Source organism: Mytilus edulis, chromosome 8 (genome assembly GCF_963676685.1).
Source record: "Mytilus edulis chromosome 8, xbMytEdul2.2, whole genome shotgun sequence".
Lineage (NCBI taxonomy): Eukaryota > Metazoa > Mollusca > Bivalvia > Mytilida > Mytilidae > Mytilus > Mytilus edulis.
The window spans coordinates 85,702,722-85,718,426 of record NC_092351.1 but is presented as its reverse complement, the minus strand read 5'-3'; the positions used below and the strand labels follow the sequence as shown (position 1 = coordinate 85,718,426).

General features: G+C 31.8%; 1 protein-coding gene across 1 annotated transcript; it reads right to left on the bottom strand.

Annotated features, from left to right (window-relative positions):
• Positions 1-9,651: 9,651 nt before the first annotated feature.
• Positions 9,652-15,173, bottom strand: LOC139487163 (uncharacterized). Its single transcript, XM_071272140.1, has 3 exons — positions 14,648-15,173; positions 13,971-14,130; positions 9,652-9,778 (listed from the first exon to the last, which is right to left on the bottom strand). The coding sequence occupies exons 1-3, from the start codon at positions 15,156-15,158 to the stop codon at positions 9,655-9,657; spliced, it is 795 nt and encodes a 264-aa protein (XP_071128241.1). The 5' UTR covers positions 15,159-15,173; the 3' UTR covers positions 9,652-9,654.
• Between the last annotated feature and the right edge of the window lie 532 nt (positions 15,174-15,705).

The following is a 15,705-nucleotide window of genomic DNA, read 5'->3' as shown; positions in this document are numbered from 1 at the left end:
ATCCCTCGTTTTCTTGGTACAATTATGTTCTTTGTAAGTTGGTCACACAGACTCACACTTGTCCTAAACGGTACAACAATACGGTTCAGTGTGAAAGCGTACAAGTATGTATATCTAACAGGAACCAATCGTCTTTATTACACTTAAGTAATATTTACTATTATATAAGAGACACCGATCTCAAATATCAATGTACCGTGGACTTATGACAATCAATCAAGAGCAAGGAATCTCACCTGCTTATATACCCCGATGGTAGCAGTACCATTCTTGAAGGAGGGTGTTATACCAAAATGCCTCGTTACAAGTATCAGAGTTTCCTTTAGAACACCACTTCACATTTGACCTGACACAAAGTTTACCCACGAACCGTCTCACTCTTTTCTATGTTTCATTAAAGTATATACAAAGCATAAATTGAGGCATCTGCCGAACTGTAAATAATGTGAACAATATAACTTAGATACAAAATCATCACAGTTGTAGATACAGTGAAACCTGGGTAAACCGAACCCTGATAAAACCGAATTGCAGTTTAAACCGAACAATTTTCAAAGTCCCACAAAATTTCCCTATCAATTAACGTTAATCTAACCTGAAAAAACCGAACCCTGTCAACACCGAATTCCGAACGCTTTTTGAAGGCTCGTTAGTAAATTATTATCTAAAAATTACCTGTCAAAATCGATCAATACCAATCAAAACAATAAAATATTATTAATTATTTGCATGATTTAATTAAACAAACACAGGATGGCAGAGTATCCCCGAAGGTATTTGAGATTTAATGAACTTGTGAATTGTTATTACAAACTAATTAGCATGTCTGTGTCCATGTATAAAGTGATTTTTTGTACAGAAACGTTAAACTGGTCAGCTACCCCCATCGCCGATAATGACGAGAAAAGAACTTTCCCTCATATCAATTAAATGCACCTTACTCAAATAATTACGGCCACAAAATCGAAACTGCCATTCTGTAGCTAAACTGTTTATTTAAATAATAGTTTTAAAGCCTTTCACCGGATTAAGAAGTCGTGCAACACAACAGGGTCAATGGATTTCGATTGCTGGATTCCCTTTATAGGCCCTATATATTTGATTCGAATGCCCCCGAAGACTCCCGTTAGGTATTTGGCAACGATAAAGTCCGAGAATAAACTGGACCCCTGCTGTTGTTTCACTGTTATCGTGTGCCGAAGTATCAATCAGCGGGTGACCAGTTTAGTCCGAGAACTCGTGTGTACAATGATGTTCCCGATTCAACTACGGCATTTGTCATTGACTGTGAATCTGAATTGGTCAGTGAATTAACGGATGAGAAAATAATTATAAAAAGCAAAATCGCTTCACGTCGGACATCTCCCAACGACGAGCGTGATTGACGGGGTGGCGTTTGATTTATAAACAAAAACGTAGCAAAACGTCTATCTTCATCTTCTTTTATTTTTTACATTTACATCTAAATCAACACAAAAATAACCTGTCGTCTGTTGTGTCACCTATTATCCCTTGTCAGTATATGCCAAAATTATTTGGTGTCGACTTCCGTTAACCTCTACAATCCGAACACCTGTGAAAACCGAACAAAACGCAAAGTCCCGTGGGTGTTCGGTTTGGACAGGTTTCACTGTACATAGACATGGTACTATCTCAAAAACATCAGATTAATTCTTATCTGACACTTGTAAAATAACTTATATCGGTCAGGTGTATCCAAACAGCTGTAAAAAGTATAATCCTAAATACACAATAATTTTTAATAAGACTAAATAATAAATATGCAAACATTATATAACATATATAGTAATAGTATCTATATTAAGTAATGTACAAACAACTTTTGAGAACAAAATAATATACCTCCGGCAACAATAGTAGTAAATAACTATTAACTTCCAGGGACATTCCAAAAGTTAAATATCATATAATGAATATCCGTTATAAACGGACACTCGCCGCCTTGGAAAAAACAAATTGTTTGGAAACCTGCGTCACGGATCAATGCAAGAACCGTTTCTGGGTAATGATGCCATACTTCATCATGCTAATGATAATATAAAAAGAAAAAAGTTTGATTTAAAAAGAGAAGTTTTAAAGGGACGTTGTCTATGGCTACGAACCCGCAAAATACAAATTACCACACCAGAAAGTTAGGTCGCCTGCCTTTTCAATCATACACCATTTAAAAATTCAAAACATGATAGAAAATTTTAAACAGTATTTTTCCTTTTTGCGACGTTGATTTATTCTTCTGCCAAAACAAATGCAAACAGAATATTTCGAAATGAATATTTGACAATCTCATGTTACGGTACAGTTTTTCTGATGAACATTTTAGAAGAGAATATTCCAATACGTTAAGAGCTGTTTTGTATTGTTTAATTTTATAGAAAAATGAAGCTACCATCAGCCATCCAGAAACAGAATCGTGATGTATATTCAGTAGCAACATACTTATACAAGTTTTGTACTGTTTATATGTAGATATGTATATTTAGATAATGTTAATCTAGAACCAACTGTGATGAATATGTATTTACAAGAAATAAATATACCTGTCATTTTGTTGCACAATAGTGGTTCATCTTGATACACGAAATGGAATTTTCAACACTATCTGGGTTTGTTTCTATAATTAGTCAATGTAAAGTTCATATCGAGATAGCAGCTTTGCCCTATTATGACTTATCTTATCTAAGTTTTACATATTTGTGATACTACTGAATTATATATTTCAATAATGTTGTCTTAAATGTGGTGAAACTGTTTACTTTTTTCATTTTTTTTCTGGTAATATGGGTTTATGTTCTATTAATCTATATTGCTAAGAACATATATTAATCTTGTGTATGTTATTTTGTTTTTATTGTCATTTAAAAAATACATATTTTGGGAATATGTCCAGACGGTTCATATAATCTGTTCACTATATAACTAGTGTTGTTAGATGAAGCTACAGTTTTATTAAACGTTAGTACTTAATATGAATAAGGAAGATGTGACTTTAAAAATAAGATATTGACTTAATAACCACCTTAATGTATCCTAACCAGTCCGCTTGATACAATTTATTTAGCAATTATATTTTTTACAAACCTCAAGAAGATTGTTTTATGCTTTAACTTATCATTCCTAATGACTAATAAGTAGTCGAAAGTTCAACAACTTTTGGCACATTGGTGTCTAATAAATTTGGCAAACATTGGCGCAGATATTTTGTTTAAATGTGTTGTGTTGTAAATTATTATTTATTAAACACAAACAAAATGTTTTAAACAATTTACAACCTTTTTACAGACCTGTTAGTGCATTCCCCATTGTTTTTTTTTTAAATCAAAATAATTATCTTAGATACCTTGGACGATGTCATTTCATACAAGAACTCTTTATGTTTACTTATTGTATCTCCAACTTATTAACCCGGTGTCTTTAAGTTAAGGTTCAACTGACTTAAAGTTAATTGGGCATGATTATTTAAACACACTCTCTTAGAACCAGGGGGTCCAAAATAGGATCAGGGTAAAACATCAATGAAATATCATAATTTACAATTTCAAAGAACAAAAGTGCTTTTGGTCGATTTAATACCTCCGGTCAAAAATCACACGGTATTTGACATGGTTGAGTGGAGAAAAACATGGTCCAGACCGCGAAATTCTGTCTGCAAGAAGAATTTATTTAAGAAATAAGTCCATATCTCATTTACTAAAAGAGGCCGGTATTTATTGTTAATTCATGTCGTTTTGTGATGGCATTCGTCTACCGTGGAGAAAAAGGGGGCACACATTTTACCTATAGTCAATGATTCACCTTATGGAAGTGTCGCTTTGAAATTGTTATTATTTGCTTCAGATTATTCTACTTTACACCTCGTCGTGAACATGGTAAATATGCATAGCATATTTGCTACTGAACATCAAGTGAGCAATCAATTAATGAGTATACTATTCAGTGAGGTGTAATCATGCCTGCGGTTGAGAATTATCTAAGGCAGTTTTCTGCTTTTTATATAAATGATATTCATATTTGCGTTTTTAAGCGTTAATTTTAGCATTTATTTCCTCGTTTTTCTCTTTGCATTTAGTCTTTTTTTAAGACAAAATTAGGTAGTCCACATCATGGGTTACATTGTATCCTATCCAACCAAACTAGGAGGAGGGGAGTAGAACAAAAACAATGTCATTGAGTGGCAACATCTCATATTGAAGCATACAACGACGGCAGTTTCGCCCATTTGACACAATTTGTTGTTTCAATTTTTGTTTTATATCTTGTATAATAGTTGTTTTAAGGTAGATACATGGTATACCGCCATCTTGGATTGTACAATCACAGTAAAAAATGAGTCTAGTTATTTGCCTAAATCTGCAAATTTGGAGACAGATTTGCAATTTAAAGGTTAGACTGTTTAATAAAATAAAGAAAACTTGGTAATATTTTGTATAATTCAAAATATTAAAACAAATATCATTTTTTTTTGTGTTTAGAATCATTTTTTTCAAATGGGCCATTTAAGGGAAGATAACTCTTTTAGGAAAATAATTATACTGGACTGATAGGGATTTTTTTTCTTTTTACTTGTAGCAAGAAAACAAGTTCGGTGACACCATTTTTTCTTTTTATTTTCTTAAAATATATTACAAAAACTATCTTTTCACAATTTATTTCAAAATTCTATCTCATAGATTTTTTTTTATACACACAAATGTGTTTTTCCATGAACAATCTAACCAAATTTAAGCAATTTTCAACGACATATAGCTTGAAAAATAGCACGGTGACCCATACTTTTTATTATATTTTTGAAAACAGCATAGTAAAATCTTCATTTTGGCTAAGTATAAGAAAATTCTGTCTCAAAAAATATTTACTTATGATCTACCTTAAAAGCAAAACAAGATAAAAAAAAACATGTTCACAACTTGGTACTAGTTATATTAGGATTCAACTTATTTTGTCTGTTTCGTTTATTTTTAGATATAGTCTTACTGATCGTTTTTTTATTTATGTTATTTTTTCAATTACGATTGTTCTCGCAAACAATGTGTTATTTGAAAGTATAGCGGACCGTTGTTGTTGTTAACATATTCAATCACTTATTTAGTTTCAGCGTAGATCGATCGTATTTCCCCTTCAAAAAGTTATTAAAAATGGTTCTGTAATGTATAGATTGCGTGAAACTCACTACACAAGGTATCGAAAATACGACATTTCTGTTTTGACAGGTCAAAGCTGCGTATTAATACATCCGAACAGCCATCTGATGACCCCTTTAGCAAGAGTATACTGTCGAATGGGAGAGTATTCAGAGATGTTTATCTTTCTATACTCAAGGCAATCTTTTGATTTCGAAGAAAGGAAGATAAAAAATAAACATTAATATGGTAGCAAGCAATCGACACAGACAGAAAAGAAATATTGAATCATCATATTCTTTTGTTATAGAAAGATGGGTGTACAGAATTATAAGCCCAAACCGTCACATGACTTGACAATTCTATAAACGATTTACTGTTAAAGATATCCCAGCAGACAAAAGTGTTTTATTAAAGAATATCCCCTGTCCTTTTTTAAATTCAAACGGTGGAAATTGAAGAAGGTGTAATATAAACAGGCCAACGAAAAAGGCATCACTGTACAGTATAACGGCAAAATAAATGATGATAATGAATGACATCGTTCACATAAGATGAACATTCAGGACGGTTACATTTAAGTATTAACCCTGTTTTGTACTAGACCGACACGCTAAGCCGTTTTTAACTCGTAAGTTCACAAGATATCGGTTTGCAGGAAGAGTAGTGATCCTTCTTGGAAACATTTCTGAGTCCGAACCGACAAGTCTGTACTCCTACTTTTAAATGTTGCTTGATAAGCGTTGAAACAGCAAATAACAATTTCAACGTACACATACACGAAACAAACCAGTATAGCGGGAGTGTCGAAAACCATACAAAAAGTAATGTACATTAGACACACTTTCAGAAAAAAAAATCACAATTACTAAAGCGAGTTAAAAGTCTCTTACCTACATAAGATGCGTTAAATTATTTTAGAAACTACACGCAAAAAGGATGCTCGATTTCAGAATATAATTCATGCATCTAACGCTCTCTGCAAGTAAGATACTCTTGCACCATTTTTTTAAGAGTGTGGATGTGGCCATCTGCTGCAAGGCTAAAATCCGTCCTTATTCAATATAATTTCAGTTTCCAGTGGTATGCCCATTTTTACGTCCAACCAATCTGTTGACCTCATATTGCAAGACCTACGTATTGTATTTGAAATTTATGGGTTGTCGTAATGAACATACATTATATATTTAACATTGGACGTAAAGCTTGACTAAAATGTAACGAGTTCAGAACCAATCCAATATCATACTCATACATACTCTTAGTATTCTTATTTTGTTCAATTCGATATATTTCGCATTTATGTCTTTTTATGTAAATTAAGAGATAACTGTATTGTATTTGAAGCTTTAAGGACGTCCATCGGTAGTTTTACTGTCGCAAATTAAGTTTACCTGGCAACGCGGAGCGGAGACAGGTAAACGGGTATTTGCGACAGTAAAACTACCGATGGACGTCCGCAAAGCTTCAAATAAAATACAGTTATTTCTATTCTAATGCAAAACAAGTTCATAATTAAATTTCAATCATTATTTTAGTATAAAATCTTCATTAAAGAAAATCCCGCGAAAATATGTTATCTTTTTTGGTCCCTACACTAGGTGACGTCATAGGTATGCTTCCGGCGTCAAACATAAACACCGGGCGTATGCTGGCTTTTGTGCCGGTTCAGAATGTAATAAAATTTGATAAAAAGAAGATTTTTAGCTACAACAAGTGAGTTTTTGGCTTATTATTGTAGAAATTACATGTCAATACATTCAGCAATTCAAAATGTCGGCTTCCTTAGTTACAGACAAGGAGATAGATAATTTTACGCTAACTGTCATCCAATCAAAACCATTGATACAAAATAATTGCATAAGAATATCTGTTGTTTTTAATAAGTTTCGGTTAAGGTTAAACTACCAAGGCTTTTCATCATTAGATACAAAATACGTTGTTTTAATATATTATCAATATACAGTATGAATAAAATGACATCTTAATTCAATGACTTTCATAAGTTGTTTGTTTTATTCCGAATTATGCATGATAGCATGATTCTGTTATGAAAGGATCTCTAACTGGAAGTGATTACTTTTAAATGTTCTCTTATTTAAATTCAAATTATTTATGAAATAAATAAAACAAATGCTTACTCACGGTCTAGGAAAATTAATTGTTGTAGATGTATAAACATGGTACTAACTTATAACATTATATTAAGTCTTCATAGATACGAGGCTTTTATTATCACAGGAATAGATTAACCTATTTGGCACATTTTTTTTGGAATTTTTTTATCCTCAATGTTCTTAAACTTCGTACTTGCTTGGCTTTATAAATATTTTGACATGAGCGTCACTAATGAGTCTTATGTAGACAAAACGCGCGGCTGGAGTTCTAAAGTATAATCCTGCTACCTTTGATAACTATTTATACACAAGGCTTAGTAAACTAAATTTGATCTGAAACAGTAATTTTTACCCAAACAACTGTGAAAGGAACGTTAGAAAGTATGTCATTTTTGCTTTTCAGTCAGTTTTCAGATTTATCCACTACAATTAGTAATAGATTTAGATGAAGTCTTACTATTACGAATAGAACGCATTGGACATAGCTGTAAGTGAAACTATAAGGTCAAAATTGTTACGCATAATTAACATCTTGTTCATATTTTGCTCTAAAAGTTAATAATAAACTATGTTCTGTGTTTCGGATTCTAAATTTGTTACGATTTTTAACATCGGGCTCAAATTCAAACAGTTAATGATTAGCTTTCTGTATTTCGAGTTTTTTTTAATCTTAGATACTAGAAGACATTTGAAGACGTGTTAAAAGTATGTAAAAGATAAAAACAAAGTTATATTTTATACTTGAAAACGTTATATTTTACATGTCTGCTGTTCTAATGGTGCCTAGAAAGCTGGAAAAATAATATGTTATATTTGAATAACAGTTACATAGCTTATATTCAGTAAAGTTATTATAGCACTAACTTAACGCATTGTAAACTAACATATCTTTTGTTGACTATAACAAAAGAAGATGTTGTATAAATGACAATGAGAGATTCTCCACAAGAGACCAAAATGACACAGAAATTAACAACTATAGGTCACCGTACGGCCTTCAACAATGTAAAGTATTTAATAAACCTCTTGATATAGACATCTTTTAAGGAAATTGAGATAGAAGAAGCAAGCTTTGGAATATTTCAATAACTGGGAGAAATATGCTTAATATTCTTGGCGCTGCTGGAATGCTACATTCAAGTCATGTTTTGTGTATTCTTTTTTCCCTATATTGCCATAACATTGTCATTTGTGTTTGCATATCCTTTTCGTATATGTCGCCTCCTTCTTGCTCAATTCTAGCTGGGAAACTGAAATCATCCATTTTGTTGCAAAGTTGTGTTTGTTATGTACCGTCAATTAAATATGTTCTCCTGATTTCTGGTTCCATGTCTTAAACTGAGGACACATGCCATTGTTTTTGTAGAAACAATCACTATCTTTTCCTCACCACTTTCTCCTTTGAAAACAAGTTATGTCAACAGAATAAGTCATGATCCTGTGGTTCAGTGGTTGTCGTCTTTGCTTAGTATCATGCTTCATTGTTTTTCAACTATAACTTCTGGTTTTATTTGTTTGACATTTGTCATATCAGATCTTTTTAAAGCTTGTAATGCATGTTGTGAAATCAGGTTTTTGCTTATTGTTGAAGGTCGAACGATGACATATACATGATATTGTTATTACTTCTACGTCATACGATCCCTGTTGTCATTCATTTTGCAACTTCTTATTTTTATATTAGTCTGTCGGATATTTGTAATAGTTATCAATAAACTCATCGTAGATACCAGGACAAAATTTTGTATATACGCCAGACGCGCGTTTCGTCTACAAAAGACTCATCAGTGACGCTCGAATCCAAAAAAGTTAAAAAAGCCAAATAAAGTACGAAGTTGAAGAGCATTGAGGATCAAAATTCCTACAAGTTTTGCCAAATCCAGCTAATGTAATCAATCAATTCAGTTTTTTATCAATAGTATACACTGTATCTTTGTTTATTCGGTCAATAAATAAAAAAAGTTTATGGATTTTTTCTTTTTTTTTAATCAGCATTAGTCAAGAATCACATAGGTAACTTTCAGCAGTTTTGTCAAAATGATAGATGGCAAATAATGCATACAGCAAATATATGAAATAAATGATTAAAAGAATCATACAAATGAAAGAGTTTTAAAGCTAACGATTAGGTTTTTCCATATTAATAATTATAGTTTTCTAGAACTTGACAAACACAAAATAAAAAAATGTTACTTACTTTACAACCACATATCATTTTTGTGTCTTTTCCGAGTAAAAGTAATATTATATGAGGCAACACGGAGAACTAATATGAAGCTATTATAATTCTTAAATGACGTGACCAATTGTTTTTAATATAATTCAGTTACTTTATGCACGTGATAAAACTTAATCATACAGAATAATCATCATGAACATAACTAAACAAAACAGTTGCTTCACAATAAACAATCAAGACATGCATTTTGTTGTACATAGCACTTTGTAAAAAACCTCCATCCAGTTTCCGATATCTTAGGAATAGCAGTGACAACACCGACTCCGAATGAAAGCAGCTCACAACTGTAAAAATATAAATAAAAACACAATTCTAAAACATTTTGCTTGATGAATGAAAACCATCATATCAAACAAATGAAACAACTGGAAATCATCTACAAATTATATAAAGAAAGAAAAGTAAAAGAAAAGATTTTTTGAATTTCATATTCTATTTAAACATATTAACTGCGTTTTAAATGTGTGTCAAAATAATAATCTAATTTAATTATGGTATTATTATGATCCAAACTGTGAAATAAAAGTGCGTGCAATAATATAATTTGACATGTTTTTAAATCAGTTTAACCCATATCTTATTGTACATGAAACCAAAATTAAGCACTTGTTATAATATACATTTTTTGACATCTATCGTGTGGAATAGGATCTGCTTATCCTCCCGTAGACCCTGACACCACCACCAATTTATGGTGGAGTTGGTGTTACTTAGTCTTTATTTGTCTATGCATTATTTTATGTACAATTGTTCGTCTTTTTATCGTTTTCCTTTTAATAGAGGTGGGACATTTAAAGACGTATCGTATCCGTATCTGATACGTCGACGTATATGAACGTATCTATGGGTTATTGCTTATAATTGATTATTTAGGAGTTTAGATAGAACATGTTTATATTTTTTTTTTTTTTTTTTTTTTTTTATTACACGATAGTTTTCAATCAATTTATGTTTACTCGTTTATAACTTAACACTCGATATTTAAACCTTTAATCATCACTTTTCAGACATAAATTTAAATAAAAACCTTGAAAATGCTAATAATTGAGTAAAACTGTGATAAAAAATGCTAGATCAGGGAAAGGGTGATGACAATTTTTGTTCTCTCTCATTTTTAGTTTGAAAAAAAACTATTGCCTGCTAATTCATAAATGTATTATTATTTGTATCAGTCATCAATCCGACTCTGCTGATGTTGAATGGTTCAGTCCCCATTTATCACCAAGTATTAGATACAATACAAAGGTAACAAAGAAACAGGCCGGTAACAACCGTTGCCGGATAGTTTTTCTGCACGAGTAGTCAGATCAAGGTCCGAGGCGCTAGCCGAGGACCTTGACCTGACTACAAGTGCAGAAAAACTATACGGCAGGTTGTTTCCGGTTTTTTTTTGTTACTTTTGTTTTGTATCTGACTTGTACGACGTTTCAAGGAAGAAGTATTACATTTTGCAAGACTGAACATTTGAGAAACTTAAATGGCCTCAAATCAGTAAATGTAAGTTATAGAGTAAACACATTTTTTTTCATTTTCCTTCAACGGAGTTTTTTTCTAGAAAAAAAATCAGGAATCTAATAATTTGAAAAAAACAAAAGAACCATTTCAAGTATAAGATTAATGTTATCAAGTTTGAGACTTTTTTTAAAATGCAACTTCGTTGAAATGTAATAGTAATATATTAAAGAAATATCTTAGTGGTAAGTAAGCTAACGTTTAATTTTATGGGTGAAACGGAAAGCGGGAGGGGGCCTTATTTGATTTGAAATAAACAGGCTTTGATCTTTACTTTGATGAAAAAATGCAGGATGTGCCATTTCATTTTCCCATTCCCCCTTTAAACATTTCGTGAAAATCGCACGTTTCCTGTCAAATACATGAATTTAATATTCAGTGGGGGAAGGGGTGCCGGGGGTTGGAATCCCTTTTTTTGGACGATCAATGCATTTGAATCGGTGGACAAATAGTTGAAACCCCGTTTTTTTCCTGGGTTGGGAACCCCTTTCTTAAAATGGCTAGATCCGCCCCTGATAGATTTGAATTCAACTTATAATTAAATTCAATAACAATATAAATGTATCAAAAGATTTTGTTCTGTTATTGTATATATTAAGACAAATACTTAAAAAAAAATCATGCTCGGTCTCTGCAAGTCTTGATCGCGATTAATTAAACACGTGTTACTATATGACCAATCGCAGCCAACCGTCCAAAATTGAGGCCTGACATAAGTTTTGAGATTTTCTTCAAGAGTTGCTGCTTCATTGCCTATTTGGACATGTATTACACGAACACTTTTTATTTATAGGATCAATCGTGCATTGGTGAGTTGATAGGGATTTTATCTTTTGATTTGATTTGATTTTTATTTACATATTTCCTGTCTTTTTTAATTGAAATATAAATGTCGGTATCATCATTTCTTCAATTTCAGCATTATCCAAAATTACTATTCATTTTCATGCTCCATAAAAAGGGGGAGGGTATGTACTTTCAGTCTGAATATATTAACTATGTACCTTTACAACACCATCACCCAATATATATATATATATATTTATTTTTTTTTTTAATTTTCACTATTATATATATACGGTATTCGAAAAATCAGGAATCATGCAGATCATAAATTTGTTATCTGCTTGACCATAGTAATTTTTTTCTCATAAAATTTGGGATCAAAATATCTTTTTTATTAGGAGAAAAACATACCCCCCCCCCTTTAAAGTTAAATGTACGAATCTCTTAGTATACTGATATGAATAGTATTTTACTGGAAATGTTTTAAAAAAAATATTGATGATAACGTAAATATTTTATTAAAAAAAAGACAGGAAATATATCGGTGAACCAAAAAGTTCAAATCTAATTGAAAGTTAGAGTGCCCATGAACTCATTGTTCATGCACGAGTGATTCTATTCATAAAAAGTGTCCGTGTAACAACTAAAAAGAGTCCGTGTATCGTCTAAAAAGAGTCCGTGTAACACCCGTTAATGTACTATTTTACTATAGCTTTGCGGGGGGCAAAGTCGTACAAATTTTGTTAACGTTAACTTTATTTGTTTTATAATTCAACTTCACGCCTAGGTAATTCTACTGATATAAATATCGGGTGTTAAAAAACATATACAAGTATATGGATTGACACGAAAAACACGTAATTGTTAAATGTGTAAATGTTAGCTTCTGCTTTCATAATTGTGTTACTACTGGGCGTTAAGCAACTAACAATCAATCAATCAAAATTGTGTTATAGAAAGTGTGAATATGTATCGTAGAAACATAACTTTTAGGGCCATACATGTAAAAATAGATTTAAAAAATAAGGATTTTGGTATACAAGAAGCAATAACGTAAATCCATCTAATATATTTATTATTCAGTTATTAAAAGTGAAAGAGACAACACAATGTCATTGTCCTTTCACTATGTTTTCCAACACCTATTCTCTCCATTGCTATATGTATTTTAACAATAATCAATAGATACGTTCAGATACGTCAACGTATCAGATACAGATACGATACGTCTTTAAATGTCCCACTTCTATTCATGGGGTTATCAGTTTATTTCAATTTCTGAGTTTGAATGTACCTCTGGCATCTTTCACCTCTATCATGTCACTATTTGATTTATTCAAGCTAGGCAGAATAACTTTCTCAAGTATGACAACTATCAGAACGAGAGGCGAAAGATTTTAAGGGGACATTCAAACTCATAAGTATAAAATACGCATGACTTAATAGTTATCAAAGGTACCAGGATTATAATTTAGTACGCCAGACACGCGTTTCGTCTACATAAGACTCATCAGTGACGCTCGTATCAAAATATTTATAAAGCCAAACAAATACGAAGTTAAGGAGCATTGACGATCCAAAAGTTGTGCCAAATACGGCTAAGGTAATCTATTCCTAGGATAAGAAAATTCTTAGTTTTTCGAATAATTCAAAGTTTTGTAAACAGTAAATTAAAAAAAAATTAAGAGAAATAGACAAACATGCACACAATAGTGAAAACACAACATAAAAGAAATAAAAAAGCAGTAACAAATAAATTGAGAGGTTTTCTCATGTGGTCTGGAAGGATAGGCATATCCTGCTCCACATGTTAATTTCAAGTTTGTTTTAATTTTCATATTCAAATAAAACGCTTTTTAGATGCCTATGATGGATATTAACTCATCATAGATACCAGAACTGAAATTTTTATATACGCCAGACGCGGGTTTCGTCTACAAAAGACTCATCAATGACGTTCGAATCCAAAAATGTTAAAACGGCCAAATAAAGTACGAAGTCGAAGAGCTTTGAGGACCAAAATTCCCATAAGTGTTGCGAAATACAGCTAAGGTAATCTATGCCTGAGGTAGAAAAGCCTTAGTATTTCCAAAAATTCTAAATTCGCATAGCAATGCGATATCGTGCACCCTTTCTATATTTTCTTTTCAGTATATAGCAAAAAAAAAATCATCGTACTTGTTATCTTTGTAGTTGAACCCCATACATTGCTCATCTGTCTTACATTCTATTGCACACATCAATACAGAAAGCATCACCACTGGTTTATATATGTAAAGGTCAGCTTTCTCGTTTGGTGGACTGCAATTGAGGAAATGGTTAGTTGCATTTCCATAAACTGCAAAAGAATTATCAATCTTTATCAAGCATAATCTAATAAGCAACAACCATATTACAGCAACGACTTTCACGATTTTGTCATTCGAATAAAAATTGGAATAAAGAGATAAAGAGTCCTTTTTTAACACATATACATTTAAAAAACCAAACCAAAACACTTTCTAAAACATGCAGTTAAACAAACAGTAAACAATCACTATTTATTGCTTATTAATCGGACTAACAGTCAGTATAAAATGTGATAAAAATTTGAGATTAAACTAGAAATTGAATTAAAATAGTCATACTGTATACATTCGAAGGCATGGAGTGTGTATATTCATGTGTATCCATGGTAACATTGTATTAGAATAAAGAAACAGTTGGAATTTTAGATAATTACCCATATAATCAGAAAAATGAGCCCTTGTATGTTATTTCATATTTCTAAATTAAGTACAAAATATGTGGGCAGATACATTTGTCATATAAATTTCTGTTAGTGTGTTTTGTAGACATTTTGCATGCATGATTACCTGTAGCGTGTATTATCCAGTCGCCTTCAGAATCATAGCTGTTTAAAACGCCAATACTTTTAACCGGAAACGGGTTTGGATCTATCCATTTACCAATGAGATCATCATCAATCACGGTTCCCCGTCCATGTTTGACAATTCCTCTATCCCAGCTCACCCAGAAATCTCTGAATTCCGAACTATTTAGACAATGACGATCGATTACTGTATCATAAGACTTTTTAAATGGTGTGGTTAATAAGTTATCTTTGCGGCGTATCAGCAGTGTTTTGGTATTGTTATGTGCACCAAAGTTTACATCGTAAAATGGCATTGCGCTATCCATAGAGGGAGAGCTTGATAAATAAACATTTGCATCTCTGCTAGCCTTAACTTTAAATTTCAAAGAAGTTATTTCTGAACCCTCGATGCCATATTTATCCAGATGCTCGGAATAATCTAATATATCTATTGTTGAACGAGAATCAACTTTTCTTCCATTATCGGTGGTTGTCAGTGAAAAATCAACCATAAAACCTAAAAAAAATATGTTTTTCTTATTTACATTCACTTTTTTAGTGTAGTAGACATTGAAGAAAAGTTCACCGTAGACTCACGGATCTGTCAATTTGTGTAAAACTATTCACCCTTAAGGACAAAAAAAAAATAGAATTGTCATGATATTCTATTAAATTTGAAGCATGTTGTTAAGAGACAAAAATAAACACAATAGAAAAATACACAATCGATCTGTAGGAAGAAAGGAAAAAAAAAAGAGAACTCCAATGCTGCATCATTTTAATTCTTTGTTGTACGGACCCGTCCGCACATACTTTTTTTTGCAAAACGTGTCTATTTCCCACACCATTTCTTGTAAATATAAAACAGATATACTTACATTGGTTTCTATCCCCCTTAATTGAATAGTATAAACTTGAAATACATTAACAGGTTGGGAATAAACCTCGAAATAATTATTCCAACAGACAAGGGGTCGTTTTATTGTAAAAAAGAGAAACGCTTAGGTTTTTTAACTTAAAGGGGAATTCATCATAATTTTTTGGAACTATTTTTTTAAA